A 16808-nucleotide genomic window follows, 5' to 3' on the forward strand; every position below is an offset into this window, starting at 1 on the left:
CCAACTTACATTTCCATAAGCAAGGTGTAAGCATGTAACTTTTACCTCAAATGTTTCCTCTTTAATTCTAATACAGAGATTAGAATTGCTTTAATTAGAAGGAACCTATATTGTTAATTACTTTGCTGCTTTATCAATTTAAATTAGGCATGTCAAAAAAGTTTTAGGTTCATACTAATCTACTTGGGGAGAATGGTGTTGAAAGAGCTTCCTGACTAGTTACTGTAACAAATTCACAACATAATTTTATTCAGAGAATGCAAGTGATGAAAAGCAGCTAAATTAGATTAAGATAGTTTACAATGAGGAAAATATCAAAGTTTATGCCAAACACTAAATACAGAATGTGAGAACCCCCAATACCAAGTATTTTACAAAATAAAAAAACATATTTACCTTGTTTTACCAGTAGGATCCATGTAAGTTGTATTTTCAAACTTGACCCATTTTCCTTCTGCGATTAACTAAAAGGAGATCAGACAAAACATAAATTGGGAAACTTTCAAACTGAATTGTTTTTACTTAGGTTTTTTCCCCCCACAGTTTCTCTATGTGGGGGGGAACTTCCCTCCCAATTATGTTTCCCTTCCAATAATTCATGTGCAAGTTTTCAGCTGAAGAGTATTATAAGATTTTTTCCTGCCCTGGCTGGTATTGCTCAGTGGATTGAGCACTGGCCTGAGAACTAAAAGGTTGCCAGTTTGATTCCCAGTCAGGGCACATACCTGGGTTGTAGGCCAGGTCCCCAAGATGGGGCACATCACATTGATGTTTCTCTGTCTTTCTCCCTCCCATCTCCTCTCTGAAAGTAAATATATAAAATCGTAAAAAAAAAAAAAATTTAAAGTTGTTTTCTGGAAGGGTGGTTCTGCTTCTGTTTGGAGTTTTGGAGCTAGTACTGAGAGGTGCAAAGAAATGACAGTGGAAAACTCTTGGGGGTGGGGTGGGGAGGGAAGACTGGAAGGGAGCACAGAGGACTGATGGGTGTTCCGGGATGCTTCTCATATTCTGGCCTCTGATCTGGGTGTTAGTCATATAGGTGTGTATGTTTAGTCTATAATCTCATTAGTGGCATTTTACTTTCAATGACTAGCAACAAAGTTGACTATGGGGAAACCATGTCCAATGACTGGATTTCCAATAATGACACATGGGTTTCCCACTCAGTCTGAGTGAAACCTTCAGCATTGTTCTGCCTAGACGTGGAGGAGTTTAGGTTCCCAGGACTAACCCATGACACTATACTGCACTAATAGGAAAGCGTCTTGTATACATAAAGCAGTAGATGCTTCCCACTATCCCACCTTTCACTTCTCACACTGGACGCAGCCTATTAATTACTGGCAGATCTAGTCACAGATAACATGGAGACAGTTTATTTACTTTTTAACAGGAAAATATTCTGATTTTTATTTTTGCATGTTATTCTCAAGTACAAAATTACAGTAATGCCATACATGCCTATATGATTTTCTTTTTATGTATTTTACTTTTTTTACAAGGTATACAGAGGGAGGGACATATACTATTTAATAGGGAATTTCTACAAAACAGTAACATATCCTGGTAAAAATCTGTACCTCTCTAAAACATTTAACTGAAGTATCTTTTTTAGCTTTGCTAATCAAATTTAAGAATTAAAACTACGGTATAACTAATGCCAGCATATAACAATGACTAGAATTTCATTTTCATTTTATATAAATACACTGTATCGTATTCACTTGGCCAAACCCTTCAATACCTTTTAAAGATTTTAATATTGTGCTTTAGAAAGAACTGTTTGATGCCAAACTATATAAGAGAAATATGAAGTGTGTAAAATTGTGTTCTTTATCTTTGTTTATTTTTTAAAGTATAGATAACCAATTATTTGTATTTTCTGTATTAGTTTTACAGGATTTTTTTGTGGGGGGGGATAAGTTTTTATTCTCCAGTTATTTCAATTTCCCTAAAATCTTGACATATTTGAACCTCTCCTATTTAAGGATGAAACAATTTAGTACACAACAAAAATCTCAAAACAGGACACCAACTAGACCACAAGCACTGATGAAAAGGCTTAATCTATTTCCCAGTTTTTTTCTATTAGGATGTAAAAGCAGTTTTGCAAGACTCTCCACTCCACATCAAAGTTACTTGTCTCCTTAATACAGTACCCAGCCCAGTGAAATATAACTTGAGTACTGGTATGTATTGGTATGCATAATAATGACTAAGACTCAAAGAAAAATATACATTCTAGGGGTTTTGTGGAGGCCACTGTGAGACAAAGAATTTGAAATAAATAATTATAAAATACAAAAATAAAAATCCAGGATTTTTTTCTCTGCAAATTCCTATTTTAATAAGGACATGTTTATTTGAGAAAAAAAGGTCCTAAACATAAGGCTGTTCACAAAAATAAACCCACAGTATTGAATTTAGAAAACAGATCTTAAGACTATGACACTAATTATTTTCCTAAAGGATGCATCTGTCGTGCCAACTCTTATTCACAAAAATAGTGTTACATTTGTGTTGAACAGCCCCACATATGTTACATATGTGGGGTTAACACACATACCTCTTAACTCAAAGCTGCTCCCAGGTGCTACTCAACTAATGAGACTGCCTTTGCAGTAAAGCAGCTACTGAACACATATGAATGAAAAGAACTGTACTTCCTGCAAACAAGAGATTATTTTGGAGACAGCTGATAAAAACTGTATCCTTTTTATTGTTAAGTTGTAAACAGGTAACACAATTAAAAAGCAAAAATCACAGGGTAAGACTTTACTAGGAGCATCAAAGGAAGTAAAGTGGGACGAGGCGCAGGGCAATATGAATTAATGAACATGGGAGGAACAAGGATGGGGAGGACAGTGAGCATGTGCTGAACATACTAGGGGAGAGGATCTGGTGAAAATTTTGACCTTAGACAAGTGCCTAGGTAAAGAAATAATGGGACAAGATTTCTAAACCCCACTATGTGCTTAAGAGTGATCCTCTCCTTCCTCAGCCTCCTTTTCATCATCCTTCATCACCCCCAGCAGGTCTTCCCCCATCTTCATCATCATCATCATCATCCAGTAGGTCCCCCTCCTCAGCAGAGTTATCTGCACCTCCTCCCTCAGACTGCCTTATCATAATAGTTTCATCTTTCTTTGGGGAGCTGCTGCCCTGCACTTTTGAGTACTTCTTCATTTCTCCTTGTTGGCTCTGATCTTTTTCAGTTTTTTCCAGGCTTTCCAGTAGAGAATCCAGTTTGTTTTATCGGGGTCAATTCCTTCTTAATGGCCTGAAGATCATCTCCTTTCAACTTTCCAGATTTGGAAGAAGATCCTTGCTGTCCACTCTTAGAACTGAAGCCACTTTTACCCCTTCGTGAGGTGTTTCCTGATACACGTTGGTGTTTTGAGAGCACCGAAGCCCGAGCAATGGGAGGAGGAGGAGGAGGAACGCTTTTTGGGTAACTGTATATCCTATTTGATAAGAAGAAAACAGAATTCCTGTCATCATAATCCTGTTGAAAGTCAGAGTCCAAGTGGAAAGAGGAGCCATACATCTCTGCTGCATATCATTACACACCAGCTTTTCCTCCATTCATTTTTGGCTCTGCAACCAGATTAATGTCTAAAACCTGGCCAGCAGTCATTCTGCCATTCTTTCTTGCCACCTCAGCCTGGGCACTTCACTCATTAACATACTGAATAAAGGCAAAAGGCAGAGCCCTTATGAATGGAGCAACTCACAGTTTTGCCGTATTTTGTGAAGATAGCCTCCACATCAGATTTCTTGACCACAAGAGTGTTGAGATTCCCAGTGAATACACGGGAGTTCATGGAGCAAGGATCTGCCTTATTGGTAGCATTGCAAGCCATTTTCTTTCCTCACAAAGCTGAAATGTAGCTGAAGTTCAAAAAAATCTCACTGGAGGGAGAAGGCAGAAGTGATTCGATTCTGAATCTCCTGTTTCTACATGGAGAAGACGACTGCTGATTGAGGTCGGAAACGAGGCCTTCGTCTCTTCACAAAATGGCCTACAGGATGTTTTAAATTTAATAAATTTCCACTTTCATTTAAGTGTTTTACATTACCACCAAGGAAAATAAAAATGGAGATTTTACAGGTTCTCAAAAAAACCAAAAACCCAGAGCTTTCAAGAATAGTACTGCAGGGCAATGAATCACACAATGTTAGGTCACATTTTCATTTTTTAATATATTGATTATGCTATTACAGTCGTTCCATTTTCCCCCTTTGTCCAGCACCCCCTGTGCCCAGCACCACCTGCACCCTCCTTCCCCTGCTTTAGTTCATGTCCATGGGTAGTACATATAAGTTCTTTGGTTTCCACATTTCCCATACTATTCTTAATGTCCTCCTGTCTATTTTGTACCTATCGTTTATGCTTCTTATTCCCTGAACCCTTTTCCCTCATTTTCCCCTTCCCCCTCCCTGCTGATAGTCCTCCATGTGATCTCCATTTCTGTGATTCTGTTCCTGTTCTAGTTTGCTTAGTTTTTGTTTTTTTTTCTCTTCTTTTTTAGGTTCATTTGTTGACAATTGGGTATGTTGTCATTTTATTGTTCATATTTTTTATCTTCTTTTCCTTTGATAAGTCCCTTTAACATTTAATATAACGGCTTGGAGATGATGGCCTCCTTTAACTGACCTTATCGGGAAAGCAATTTATCTGCCTTTCATTCTGAATGACAGCTTTACCGGATAAAATAATCTTGGATGTAGGTCCTTCCCTTTCATGACTTTGAATACTTCTTTCCAGCCCCTTCTTGCCTGCAAGGTTTCTTTTGAGAAATCAGCTGACAGTCTTATAGGCACTCCTTTGTAGGTAACTCACTCTTTTTCTCTTGAGTCTCTCCTTGTCTTTAATCTTGGGTAATTATATGCCTTGGTGTGTTCCTCCTTGGGTCCAACCTCTTTGGGAGTCTCTGGGTTTCCTGGACTTCCTGGCAGGCTATTTCCTTTGCCTACTTGGGGAAGTACTCCTCCATTATTTTATCAAGTAAGTTTTCAATTTCTTGCTTTCTCTTCTCCTTCTGGCACCCCTATGATTTGGGTGTTGGCATGTTTAACGTTGTCCTGGAGGCTCCTAAGCCTCTCCTCATTTTTTTTTAAATTCTTGTTTCTTCCTTCTGGTCCAAACTGTTGATTTGAGTCCCAGTTTCCTTCCCTTCACTGTTGGCTCCCTGTACATTTTCCTTATTGCACTTTCCATAACCTTCCTTCATTTTTACCTCTATTTTTTTACCATACTCAACCAATTCTGTGAGCATCCTGATTACCAGTGGTTTGAACTGTGCATCTGATAGGTTGGCTATCTCTTCGTCACTTAGTTGCATTTTTTTTTCTGGAGCTTTGATCTGTTCTTTCATTTGGGCCTTTTTTTTTTTGGCGCGCATGTTGCATAGTTAGGGGCAGAGCCTTAGGTGTTCACCAGGGTGGGGCAATGCATTTTGCTGTGTTGTGATGCTGTATGTGGGGCAGGGGTGCAAGAGGGAACAATGCTGCTTGCTCCGCTCTCTGCTGGCTTTCAGTCACTTCCTCTGCTACCCACAAGCAAATTGGGCCCTTCTTGTGCTGATTTCTGGGTGGGTGGGTTTTTGTGTACATTCTAGGACCCTGTGGGTCTCTCCAATGAACTCTTTTGTGGGGCTGGGAGTTTCTCCCGGCACTTCAACCCCCACAGGTTTTTTCAGTCAGAGGTTTGAGGCTTTATTTCCCCCCGCACTGGAACCCTGGATTGTGGGGTCTGTCTCACTCCCCAGTTGTTCCTCCTGGTTTATCTGCACACAAATGTGGGACCACCTGGTTTGCCAGCTAACATCTTGCTCAGTCCTCCAACCACCACCTTACTGTTTGTCTTTTCCACCCCAGCTGCCTGTCTCTGCCCCTCCTACTGGATGAATGTTTTTTTACCTCCTTCGTTGTCAGCTTTCCATAGAGTTAGATTTCCTGGCAGTTCTGGTAGTTTTTTGTTTTTCAATTTGTTGTCCTTTGGTTGTGCAAGGAGGCACAGTGTATCTACTTATGCCTCCATCTTGGCTGTAAGTCTCCAGGTTACATTTTTAAAAACCATATTATGGAGGCCAAGAGGGCTCTGAAGTTCCCACGGGGACAGGCCCAGGCCTTGGTTCTGACTTGATTCATGCTGGAGTTCATTCCCGCTTAAAGCACTTGATTTAGAATTGGACTAATCAATCCAGCTCTTCAGAGGCTTGCCAAATACCCAATATTTAGATTTCTAGTCCTATAAACTCTTGAATACAGATATCAACAGCAAAGAGAAAGATGAAAGGTAAAAACCTAAAAGTGCAAAGAGCACCATAATGAAGTGTGGCAAGGCAGCTACCAAAGAGGGAGAAAAGTCCTAAATTTCCCCACAATATGCAGGTACACAAATGTACTGATAGCCAATTTAAGGACCTCAAGTACTGTCTTCTGCTCTTTAGAATTCATCTTCACACAATCAAATTCTAACTAACTGCACTCATGAATTTGTAACTCTGAGCCACAACTATTTGTTTAAAAAAGAGTCAACTCTTGCCCTGGCTGCTGTGGCTCAGTTGGTTGGAGTGTAGTCCCTGTAAACTGAAAGGTCCCATGTTAGTTTCTGGTTGGGGTACATGCCTGGGTTGTGGGTGCATTCAGGAGGTGACTGATCAGTGTTTCTTTCTCAAGTCAATGTTCTCTCCCTCTCTCTGTCTCTCTTTCTCTCTCCCTCCTTTCCCTACTCTCTAAATGAGCATGTCCTCAGGTGACAATAAGAAAAAAAAGTCAACCCTCGAACACACAATGATGAAAAACTTCCAAATAAGGCCTCGAATTTTCCTCATTCACTTAAAACTTATCTTTATCTTATATTCTAATAAGAACCAGCTTGAGTGTGAAGTTTTTGGAAGTTTCCTAATTATAACTAAGTAGTAAGAGTAGACCGAGTGTGCCAAGTATAGTGCTAGATCTCTGCTACATGGAGCCATAGCTTCCTTATCTCCCTACCTCAGTGACATAGAACTCCCTCAGCAGCTTCTCAGAGAGAAATGAGGGAAGTTTGTCTGGATGCTCATTAGCTTTTCAGAAAAATATAAAGGCATGGAGCTGAAGTTATATGAAAACATTCTATCTAGAACATCTCAACTCTATTTTTCAATTACCAAAGATAATTATAAGAAAATACCTTTACTCTTAAAAATACTAGTGTCCTTATTTTTCTTCTAATTCTTCCCGAGTAGTATCTCTGAAGAGCATGATTTACAAAATGCTCTCATACGCACCTTTCATGTTATTGTAAACCTGGTACTTTTCGTTATAGGTGTTAAACAACTACTACTTGGGGTTGTGTATATAAAGATTTAAGATGAGCAACACAAATACGTTATTTTTTATATATATGCACATATATATGTATATATGCATTTATATAATTCAGGCTACATTTACATGTATAAAGTTGCAAAAGATCCTCTAGGACAGTGGTCCCCAACATTTTTGGTGCCAGGGATCAGTTTCGTGGAGAACAGTTTTTCCGTGGACCAGTGGGGTAGGGTTGGGGAGGGAATGGTTTTATAGCCTGCCACCAGATGCAGCTTGGTTGTCACTTGCCACTCACCAACAGGGTTTTGATAAGAGTTTGCAAGCAATTGGTTTATTATGGCCTCAGTGCAGTGAAACTTTTCTGCTAATGATAATTTGTCTTTGGAGCTGCTCCCCAGCACTAGCCTCACTGCCTCGGCTCCACCAGGCATTAGAATCTCATATGGAGCAGGCAACCTAGATCCCTCATGTGTGCAGTTCATAGCAGGGTTTGCACTCCTATGAGAATCTAAAGCTGCTGGTGATCTGACAGGAGATGGAGCTCAGACAATAATTCAGGCAATGGGGAGTGGCTGTAAATACATGTAAGGCTTCATGTGCTCCCATGCTGTGCAGCCCCCAGGGTTCCTAACAGGCCCCAGAGAGATACTGTCTGTGGCCAAGGAGTTGGGGAACCCTGCCCTAGGAGATTCCAAAATGCCATCCTTAATAAGTCTCATTTGTAGCACACACCATTCAAAGACAAAGCAACACAGAAAAGAATAATCATAATACAACAGGAACAAGCAAATTTTTCAATAAAGTTTTCTAAAAGTTTGCTGACAAAGATATAAACACTTGAAACCCACCACAAGTATATTCTGTCTGGTAAAGAAAATGAAAAGTAGCCCTGGCTGGTGTGGCTTAGTGGATTGAGTGACGGCCAGAGAACAAAAAGGTCACTGGTTCAATTCCCAGTCAGGGCACATGCCTCGGTTGTCCGCTAGGTCCCCAGTTGATGGTGTGTGAGAGGCAATGGATATCTCTCACATACTGATGTTTCTCTCCCCCCTTCTCCCTCCCTTCCGGTCTCTAAAAATAAAATCTTAAAAAAAGAAAAAAACAAAAAGTAAACAGACCCAGCTAGTGTTCTTTATTCAGCAATGCCATGGATGCAAAAGCTCAAATGGAAACTTTCAGTGTCATCTGGTCTGAAAAGATTAATAAGCAAGACAACTAAATAACTAAATAAATTAGACCTGATGGTTAAATCTCCCATTTATGTTAGTAGATGTCTCTGACAATTTTATTGTGAGAAATTTATAGGGGAAAAATGGTTACTCTGAAAGTAATCATGTTGATGCAATATAAAGTTACCCTAGTTTTAAGTGGTCTTAAAAGAATACCACCGTAGTAAGCAAGGTAAATATTTAAATAAATACAAAACATGTAAGAAATTTCTATATAGGGGCAAGGATTACTTCATTAAAATCAACTTGCTGCTGCTTTTCCCCACTGATTAAACAAATTGAATAAAATTCAGAACACACTACTGAAATGTAAAAAAATAAGTGAACTAGAGGGAATATTCTATTTGTACACAGAATAAATCAATATACAGTCTTGTATGTGGACGAGACTGATTGGCTTTAAAATGAATTTTCTGCTTTGAAGCCAACATCCCCACAAATGTCTGTAGAAGTATTGCTAGGACAGGCTCTCTTTTTTATGATGCTGCATTAAGTGCTGTTTTTTTTCTGAAGGTCTTTGGAACTCTTTCTTGCAGGACTCAAAGGTGAGAGTAGTGCTTTGTATGAGTGGAAATAAGGTGTGATGTAAAGCCTGTGGCATCTGTCATGTTATACTCACAGTACTCACACTGATACACTTTCCTACCACTGTGTCTTCATATGCTTTTTAAGCTCATTTTGTTGCCTAAATACTTTTCTACATCTCTTGCCCCTAAATGGAAGATCTTTTGTGTGAATCGAGAGAATACGGCAACTTAGAAATGATCTGCAATCTTCAAGTTATCATGTCAACACTGGTGTAATTTTTGCCTTGGGGGCAGTCACGTGTTTCTTGAGTCCTAAAGGCCCATGAAAACCTTTATCACACATGTCACACTTTATGTGGGCAGTCCTTCATGTGAACTGAAATTGTGTTGTGTCAAATCACTTGAGTTCTCATTTTTCTGGTCACAATGCAAACAATATGGTTTGCATCCTTGGTGAATTTGCTGCACCTCTGTGGTATCTGAGAAAGTCCAAAGACAAATGTCACACTTGAATGGGAGCTCTTTTCAATGCATTTTCATGCTTAAGTTTTTACATGCGTTTTCAATTTAGACAAGTCGGCAGACCTGTATTTGTGGTACTCACATTGGTGTATGGCTTCTCCCCAACATGGATTCGCACGTGCTTTTTGAGCTCCGATGGGTGATGGATCCTTTACCAGGCTCCACGCAAATATTGAGGAAAGTTCTTGCTGTGGACTGCATTTTGTTGGCTCCTTTTTCCTTATTCACCATCTTGTGAGTAAATAAGGCCCGAACACAGGAGAAGTGCTCCCCACATTCATTCCATTCGATGGCCTTCTGTCTTGTTGGTCAGCTTGTGGCTCTCCAGGCAGCTATGTAAACTTAGCTTCTTGTTGGTAGTATAATCAGTACAGCAGTACTTCTTGGCAAGGTGTTCAGGATTGTTTTTCATATGCCCTTTCAAAAAACCTCTTAACTTAAACTTTTCCCCACAAGTCATGGAAGGATAGATAGTCAAGGGATGTCCATCAGGGCCCTTGTTATTGCTGTTTGGTACTGCCTTGAATTAGGTCTTCTCTAGAGCCCCGTGACTCATCTATGTGCAAGAAGGTGCTTGCAGTGCCATTCTGGTTTTCAGTTCCATCCAAATTATTAGCATAAGCTGCTGCTCACACTGTTAGCGTGAAGGTTTTATTTCATGTCATCAGTTTGCTGTTCATGTGTGGTGGTGCTGCTGCAGCTGCATTGTATACTCCCACAATCATGTTCATATAAACTTCAGCAATTTCAGCAACATTTAGATGTTTATCTTCTTGCTGAGAGTCATTGTTGGTTAAATAAACTCTCTCTTCCCTTGGCACATGTTTGACTCCATGATCATTCTTAGGCTTATTCTCCACAGTGTCTGCAGTGCCACCTAAGTTATCCTCTTCAGGGTCAGCATTAAAAATGTGCACCTTGATGACTTCAGGTCAAATGCCATCCACTTTACAAGAATCGATTTCTGATTCTGCAGCCAAGGTCATTCCAGAGGAACTGTTGTATTCTACTTTACTAGCATCATCCAAGGAAATCATTAAGGTAGTCCTCACAGTTGCTCTTACCATCTTGCTTGTTCACAGGGAGATGGTTCACTGGCATCTATGACTGCTGCAGAGGCACACTCTGCTCCCAGTACTTCTTCTGAAACTATCAATACATCTGTTGTCAGAGGATCAGTGATGATTTCTGCCTTTACTACACTATCATAAACCACATGTTCAATGTGTCCAACATCAGACACATATATACATTCACCTGTCATTACATATTCTGATATAGACATTGATGCTGAAGTAATATCAGAAGCTAAAACATGCCTGGGGCTGTGTAATGTTCTAAAGAAACTTCTTCAGTTACATCTGAGTCCAGCACTTCCTCAGGAATGAGGACCATTTCAGGTACATCTGCTTCTTCCATATCTGGGCACTGAACATCTTCTGCAACAATGTCCTCAATAACTTCTTGGATTACACCTGAGTCTGGGTCATCAGGAACAAAGTTATGCACAGTTATGTCTGAATCTACAACATCTGAAACAACAATTGTTTCTTGTACTTCCACAACAGTTTGGTCATCGTCCACATGTGTAGTGTCGGCTCTACACAGGATGTTGTGATGATCAAATGGGAAATGTATGGCAAGTATTCTGAAAAACTTGCATTAAAAAATGAGTTTGGCTCTTGCAGTTGCAATTCAAGTCCATCTTCATCCATGGCCTTTAATTTTCTTCAGTCACAGTTTCTTAGATCTGCAGCCTTGGCCTTTGTGCGGTGCTCTGGGCCAGCCATGGTGTGGACCTGAGGCCCTCCTCCTGGGCCACCGGGCAACTGTCCCCCAACACCGACCATTTACAGAGCCACCTCTGCCTCTGCCTGGGATAGCCAGGCTCATCCCTGGCCCTAACTGCAGCCTCCTCAGGGCCTGCTGGGCACTGAGCGCCACTCTGCCTGGCCTAGCCTGGAAGGGCACCTTCTGGCTGCAACAGAACCCAGACCTCGCTGGACCACATGGAGAGATTTTTAAATCAAAAAAGAACTGGTGGAAGGTGTCAAGATCAGAATTCCAAAATGAAGGATTTAAAATTTATCCACTGCAATGGCCCCTACAGGAAGAGATTTTTTAAAAGCTAAACTAAATAATATACAAAACATACGTTTGTCCTGGAATTTAGACTATACCTAAAAAGGTTTTTATTGTTTTTATAGGTATGAGACCATAAACAGCTAATTAAGATGTGATACCTAAGTATGCAATGTCTAGGCCCTAAAACTCACATATGATTTGTTCTACCCAGGGAAATTTTTAGTAAATATTGAGAATTTTTGTACCAAAGTCCATTTTTAAAAGTCTCAATTTCACTTATATATATATATATATATATATATATATATATATATATATATATATATATATATATATATATATATATATAATATAATAAAGAGGGATACACTGCTGCTCCCACACAAGCTCACTATGTCCCTGAGATCTAAAAAGGGAGTAGGAACAATGTTTAAAAACTGTATTTAAGAATTATAAATAATTTCAAACAACAAATGGTCTATACATTTCTTTGAAACTTAGCCTTATGTGGGGAGGGGAAAGGGAAGTGAAAAATAATATATACCTCCTCTGAAATAATAAACTGTTTGGTTTTTTGAGAAGAATCCGCTGGTTCTTGGTTTTCCATTTTCAAGCTAATTAGTCTTTCCAGTCTTTAGGCAAGAAGTTCACACTGCAAGAGAAAGAGATATGTTTAGGCTACATTTATTTTTCCGAATTAAAAATTTATTCATAGGCCACTGGTCAAAGTACTTAAATGGTGAAGAACTAATCTGTCATCGAAGGTGCTTTTCTCACACGAGGAGCTGGGAGGACTGCCGTGGATGGGAAAGTGAACACAAAGGCCCCAGAGACAGCCAGGGAAGAACTGAAAGCCACTCCAGTGCGGTTCAGTCCGTGGTAGCCAAGTTCCTACTATGCCTGTTCTAGGACACCTTAGATAACATTCTTAGATTTTCTGACTCCAAATTTAATAGACTTCCCAAGGGGACAGTACAAAGATTTTATATGGCACTCCATCCACCCCTCACCGCAGCCCTTTACCAACCCTTTATAACTTGAAGAGTTGTGTGGGCTGCCTATTTCTGTCTTTCATTTAATTTTTTTAAACGTGTTAAATGGATATACTATGTTAATATTTTTATTTTATTTATTGCCTTGATAGAAAGAAGAGAGACAGAAATCAATTTGTTGTTTCACTTATTTATGCATTTATTGGTTGATTCTTGTATACGCCCTGACCAGGGATAGAACCTGCAACCTTGGCGTATTGGGACAGCACTCTAGTCAATTTAATTACTTGGCTAGGGTCCATGTTAATAATTTTAAAATATACAGTACAGTGACATTAAATATATTCACATGATTATTGCCCATTCATTTTATTTTACTACTTTTTTTTTTGGTGGCCCATTCACTTTAAAGTTTTAACATGTAAAAGTTGCAGTTAACTAGTACTACAAGATCTGTGATGAAAAGAGTAGCCCCACTCCATTTGTTTCTACTATTCTGTCCCCTGTCTTGGCTAAAGTCCTTCATTTTTGTACCCCAGATTTCTGAACATCTTTTTTTCTACGCTCAAAATGGACTGATAATCTATCGGCATATAGAATTATGGGATGAAAATAATTTTCTATCAGAAATCGGGAGGTGATGCTCAGCAGTCTTGCTTCTGGTGTTGCTGTTGCAAAACCTGAAGCCATTCTGATTCTTGACCCTTTTTATTTGTGACCTGCTTTCTTTCTCTGCAAACTTTTAGTTACTCCTGTCTTCATGTTGATATTACTGTATTGGGTACTTTCAATCTGGAAACTTCAGACTGTGTTTCACGATGGGGAACTTTTCTTGAATTATTCCGCCAACAATGCCCCTTCCTTCCATTTTCACTGCTCTTTTTCAGGAACAAATATTTAGCTGGCTGTTGGATTTTCTGCATTGATCCTCTGTCATGTCTTTTCACTCCTATTTTCTGTTTCCTTGTTGTTTTAGCTACATTCCTTAGTGGTTATTCCAGCCCTTCAGTACTCTTAAGTTCCAGAGTTCCCTAACCCATTCCACCTCCCAACTTTAGCTCCAGGGAAAATATAGACTATCAAGAATCATCACCTCTCCTTCTGTCTTAGAGGAAAAAAGTGGCTTTGCTCTGTGTTTCTCTTGGGACATAAGGTGATAATTAAATTATCTATCACATCTTCAATTTTTATCTCAGCAAGTTTCCCCCATCCTAAAACACAATCAACAAAGCTGAAACAATCAACCTTCTCATACCCTGTTTTTTCTTCTTGAAAGAACAGATGGTAGTATCTTTACTCTGCCCATCACAATCTACTTCCCTAACTAGAGCAACCCATCATTTCCCAGCTAGAAATATATGTCTCCAATCTCTTATTCTTGTTTACCAACCATAACTTATCCATTGCAAGTTCTAAAAGTTCTATCTTTAACATTTCTTAGAAGTGTCATCCCTACCATCACTATTCCCACTTAGGATGAAATGATTTTCAAAACTATTTCCTAGACATTAGATTTTTCTCTACATTATCCAACTTTCAAAATTGTGTACAGTGATATTGCTATAAAAACTTCCCAAACTCACTGCTGAATAAATGAAGGAAGGAATAAAGTGCATCTGGCTGGATAAGTCTAGAGAGCTATTCTGTTCTATGAACTAGGTTAGTGTGGGGCTTGCTTAGACTTTTTCTGAAGAACAGTTCTGATCTACTTGTCTTTATTTCACTAAGTTAGACTCAATGTCAAGATTATCTTGGCACAAAGTTAAGTGACTCACACTGCCTGATTACAAAACTTACTGTAAAAGCCACAGTAATCAAGATGGTGTGGGTACTGGCATAAGGATAGATTTATATTCATGGAATACAACTGGAAGTCCAGAATTAAACCCATAGATTTGTGGTCTTTTGATCGTCAACAAGAGTGCCAAGACAATTCAGTGGGGAAAAGAACAGTCTTTAAAACTCATTGTTTTGGGACTACATATATACATAAGAATAAAAATGAACCTCTATTTATCCCATATATAAAAATTAACTCAAAATGAGTCAAAGACCTAAATCTGAAAGATAAACCTATACAACTCTTAGAAGAAAGCCTAAGTGTAAATCTTCATGATCTTGGATTAGGTAGGAGTCTCTTAGATATGACACCTAAAGCACAGAGCGACCAAAGAGAAGAAAAATTAGGCCTTCATCAAAATTAAAAACGTCTGTGCTCTGAAAGATACCATCAAGATAGTAAAAAGACAGCCCACAGAATGAAAAATAGTTTGCAAATCTGATAGAAGATTTGTATGTGAAATAGGTAAAACAACTCTTAAAACAATAATTAAAAGACAACCTACTTGAAAGTAGACAAAAGATCTGAATAGACACTTCTCCAAAGATCATCTACAAATGGCCAATGTGCACATGAAAATATGTAAGAATCCTTGGCCATCATGGAAAGGTAAAACCACAATGTGATACCACTCCACCCCTATTACAGTGATTATAATAAAAGTTGGATAGTAACAACTGTTAGTGAGGATGTGGAAAACCTGGTACCCTCATACATGCACTGTTGGTAGGAATGTAAAATGGTGTGGGCATTTTGAAAAACAGCCTAATAGTTCCTCAAAAAATTAACCAGAGTTCCCATGTGACCCAGTAATTTCATTCTTAGGTATATAACCAAGAGAAATGAAACAGCTCACACAAAAACTTATACAGAAATGTTCAAGGAAGTCTTATTCTTAATAACCCCGAGTTAGGTTGTGGAAACAACCTAAATGTCATCAATTGATGAATGGGTAAATAAAATGTGGTATTCCATACAATGGAATATTATTCAGCTTTAAAAAGGAATAGAGTTCTGACATTCTGCAACATGGGTGAACCTTAAAAAAACCATCTATGCTAAGTGAAAGAAGTCAGACACAAAAGGCCAAATATAAGGTTTGGCACAAATAATACCCCCTTTTTATTATAAAATGTCAAGCATGTAATTCTGTAACATAACAATGTCACACTCAAGCACACCATATGACATTTTAGGTGAAATGTTCAAATTAAAAATCTAAAATTATTACACTCATATCATTACCCTACCAACCACACTCAAGTAGGCATTAACTTCTGCTGGACCCTGTACTGTATGATCCATTTGAATGAAATATCCAGAGTAGGCAAAGCCACAGACACCAAAGGCAGATTAGTGGTTGCCAAGAGACTAGGGGAAAGAGGGAATAGGAAGTTACTGCTTATGGGTGTTGTATTTCTTTTTGATGAAAATGTTCTGGAATTAAATAGTGTATGTACTAAAAACCATTGAATTTTACAGTTTAAGGTGAATTTTATGGTGTATGAGTTATATCTCAATTAACAACCATTAACTTTGCATTCTTATAATCTCCAACAGGCGATTTAATTATTGTTCAGGATAGGTGAGTTGCTGGAGGTGAGGTTGGGTCCAAAGACTGACAAAGCTGAGAGACCAGTCAAGGAGTTGTGCTCTGGACTCACAGGCTGGTGACACATGGCCTTGCTATACTGGCAGTCACTCCACTGTCCTTTGGGTATATATTTTGCCTGGTGCACAACACGTATTTCTGTTGTAAAATTAAATGTATTTCTATTGTATTAAAAGGTTATCAACATTGTTGCTTATACATTATGGGTCCTAGAAACTAAATTTCTAGTAACAAGTTTGGCAAAAAAGCAAAATTTGAGGCCTTAGGTAAGAAAAGATGACTATATGCTAAATTAAAACCACTTAATGAGGATGATAGAAAGATATGTCTATACATCTTCATGCTCATTTAAATTGTGAAGAAGTATGCACAAAATAATATTCATAAAAACCAAATATCAGCTGAGTACCTTCGGTAACCTGGCTAAAGCAGCTTGCAGACTCAGAGCCACTGAAAACAAGAGAACATCTGTAGTGTTAGGAGACAGCAGTGGACAACAAAAGCTATGCCCTGTAGGAGTTTACTTTCTGGTGGGGGGAAAGGGAGGAAAAAAGGAAGGAATGATGTACACAACTTATGTCAGGTGACTAAGTTTTACAGAGAAAGATTAAGAAGGAAAAGGAGAGTAAAGAAGATGGGGCAGAGGGGTGTTGCTAATTTATACAGAGTGACAGGGAAAGTCCT

The 16808-nt window shown here is 38.8% G+C and overlaps 2 protein-coding genes and 1 pseudogene across 9 annotated transcripts in view; 1 reads left to right on the forward strand and 2 right to left on the reverse strand.

The window, feature by feature from the left end:
* SEC61A2 (SEC61 translocon subunit alpha 2) overlaps positions 1 to 4193 on the forward strand; it is a 42522-nt gene extending 38329 nt beyond the window's left edge. For 2 of the 5 annotated variants that reach the window (XR_006787865.1, XM_045857802.1), the window contains one exon: positions 3310 to 4193. Coding sequence is in view for 2 of the 5 variants with exons in the window: in XM_045857802.1 (XP_045713758.1) it covers positions 3310 to 3370 (61 nt within the window). In the remaining 3 variants the exon portion in view is untranslated. Of the gene's footprint in view, positions 1 to 3215 lie in introns of all 5 variants that reach the window. The other 3 variants (XR_006787863.1, XR_006787864.1, XM_045857801.1) reach the window with 3 other exon arrangements.
* The window catches only part of NUDT5 (nudix hydrolase 5), a 37213-nt gene that overhangs the window by 11387 nt on the left and 9018 nt on the right, over positions 1 to 16808 (reverse strand). For all 4 annotated transcript variants that reach the window (XM_045857807.1, XM_045857806.1, XM_045857809.1 and 1 more), the window contains exons 2-3: positions 12225 to 12332; positions 397 to 464 (exon numbers count right to left, since the gene is read on the reverse strand). In XM_045857807.1, coding sequence (XP_045713763.1) covers positions 397 to 464; positions 12225 to 12287 — 131 coding nt within the window. In that variant the 5' untranslated portion in view covers positions 12288 to 12332. The remainder of the gene's footprint in view (positions 1 to 396; positions 465 to 12224; positions 12333 to 16808) is intronic.
* Positions 8358 to 11924, reverse strand: LOC123831120 (annotated as a pseudogene).

This window comes from Phyllostomus hastatus, unplaced genomic scaffold, assembly GCF_019186645.2.
Source record: "Phyllostomus hastatus isolate PE091 unplaced genomic scaffold, TTU_PhHast_1.1 phas_scaffold_1674, whole genome shotgun sequence".
In the NCBI taxonomy this organism is placed as follows: domain Eukaryota; kingdom Metazoa; phylum Chordata; class Mammalia; order Chiroptera; family Phyllostomidae; genus Phyllostomus; species Phyllostomus hastatus.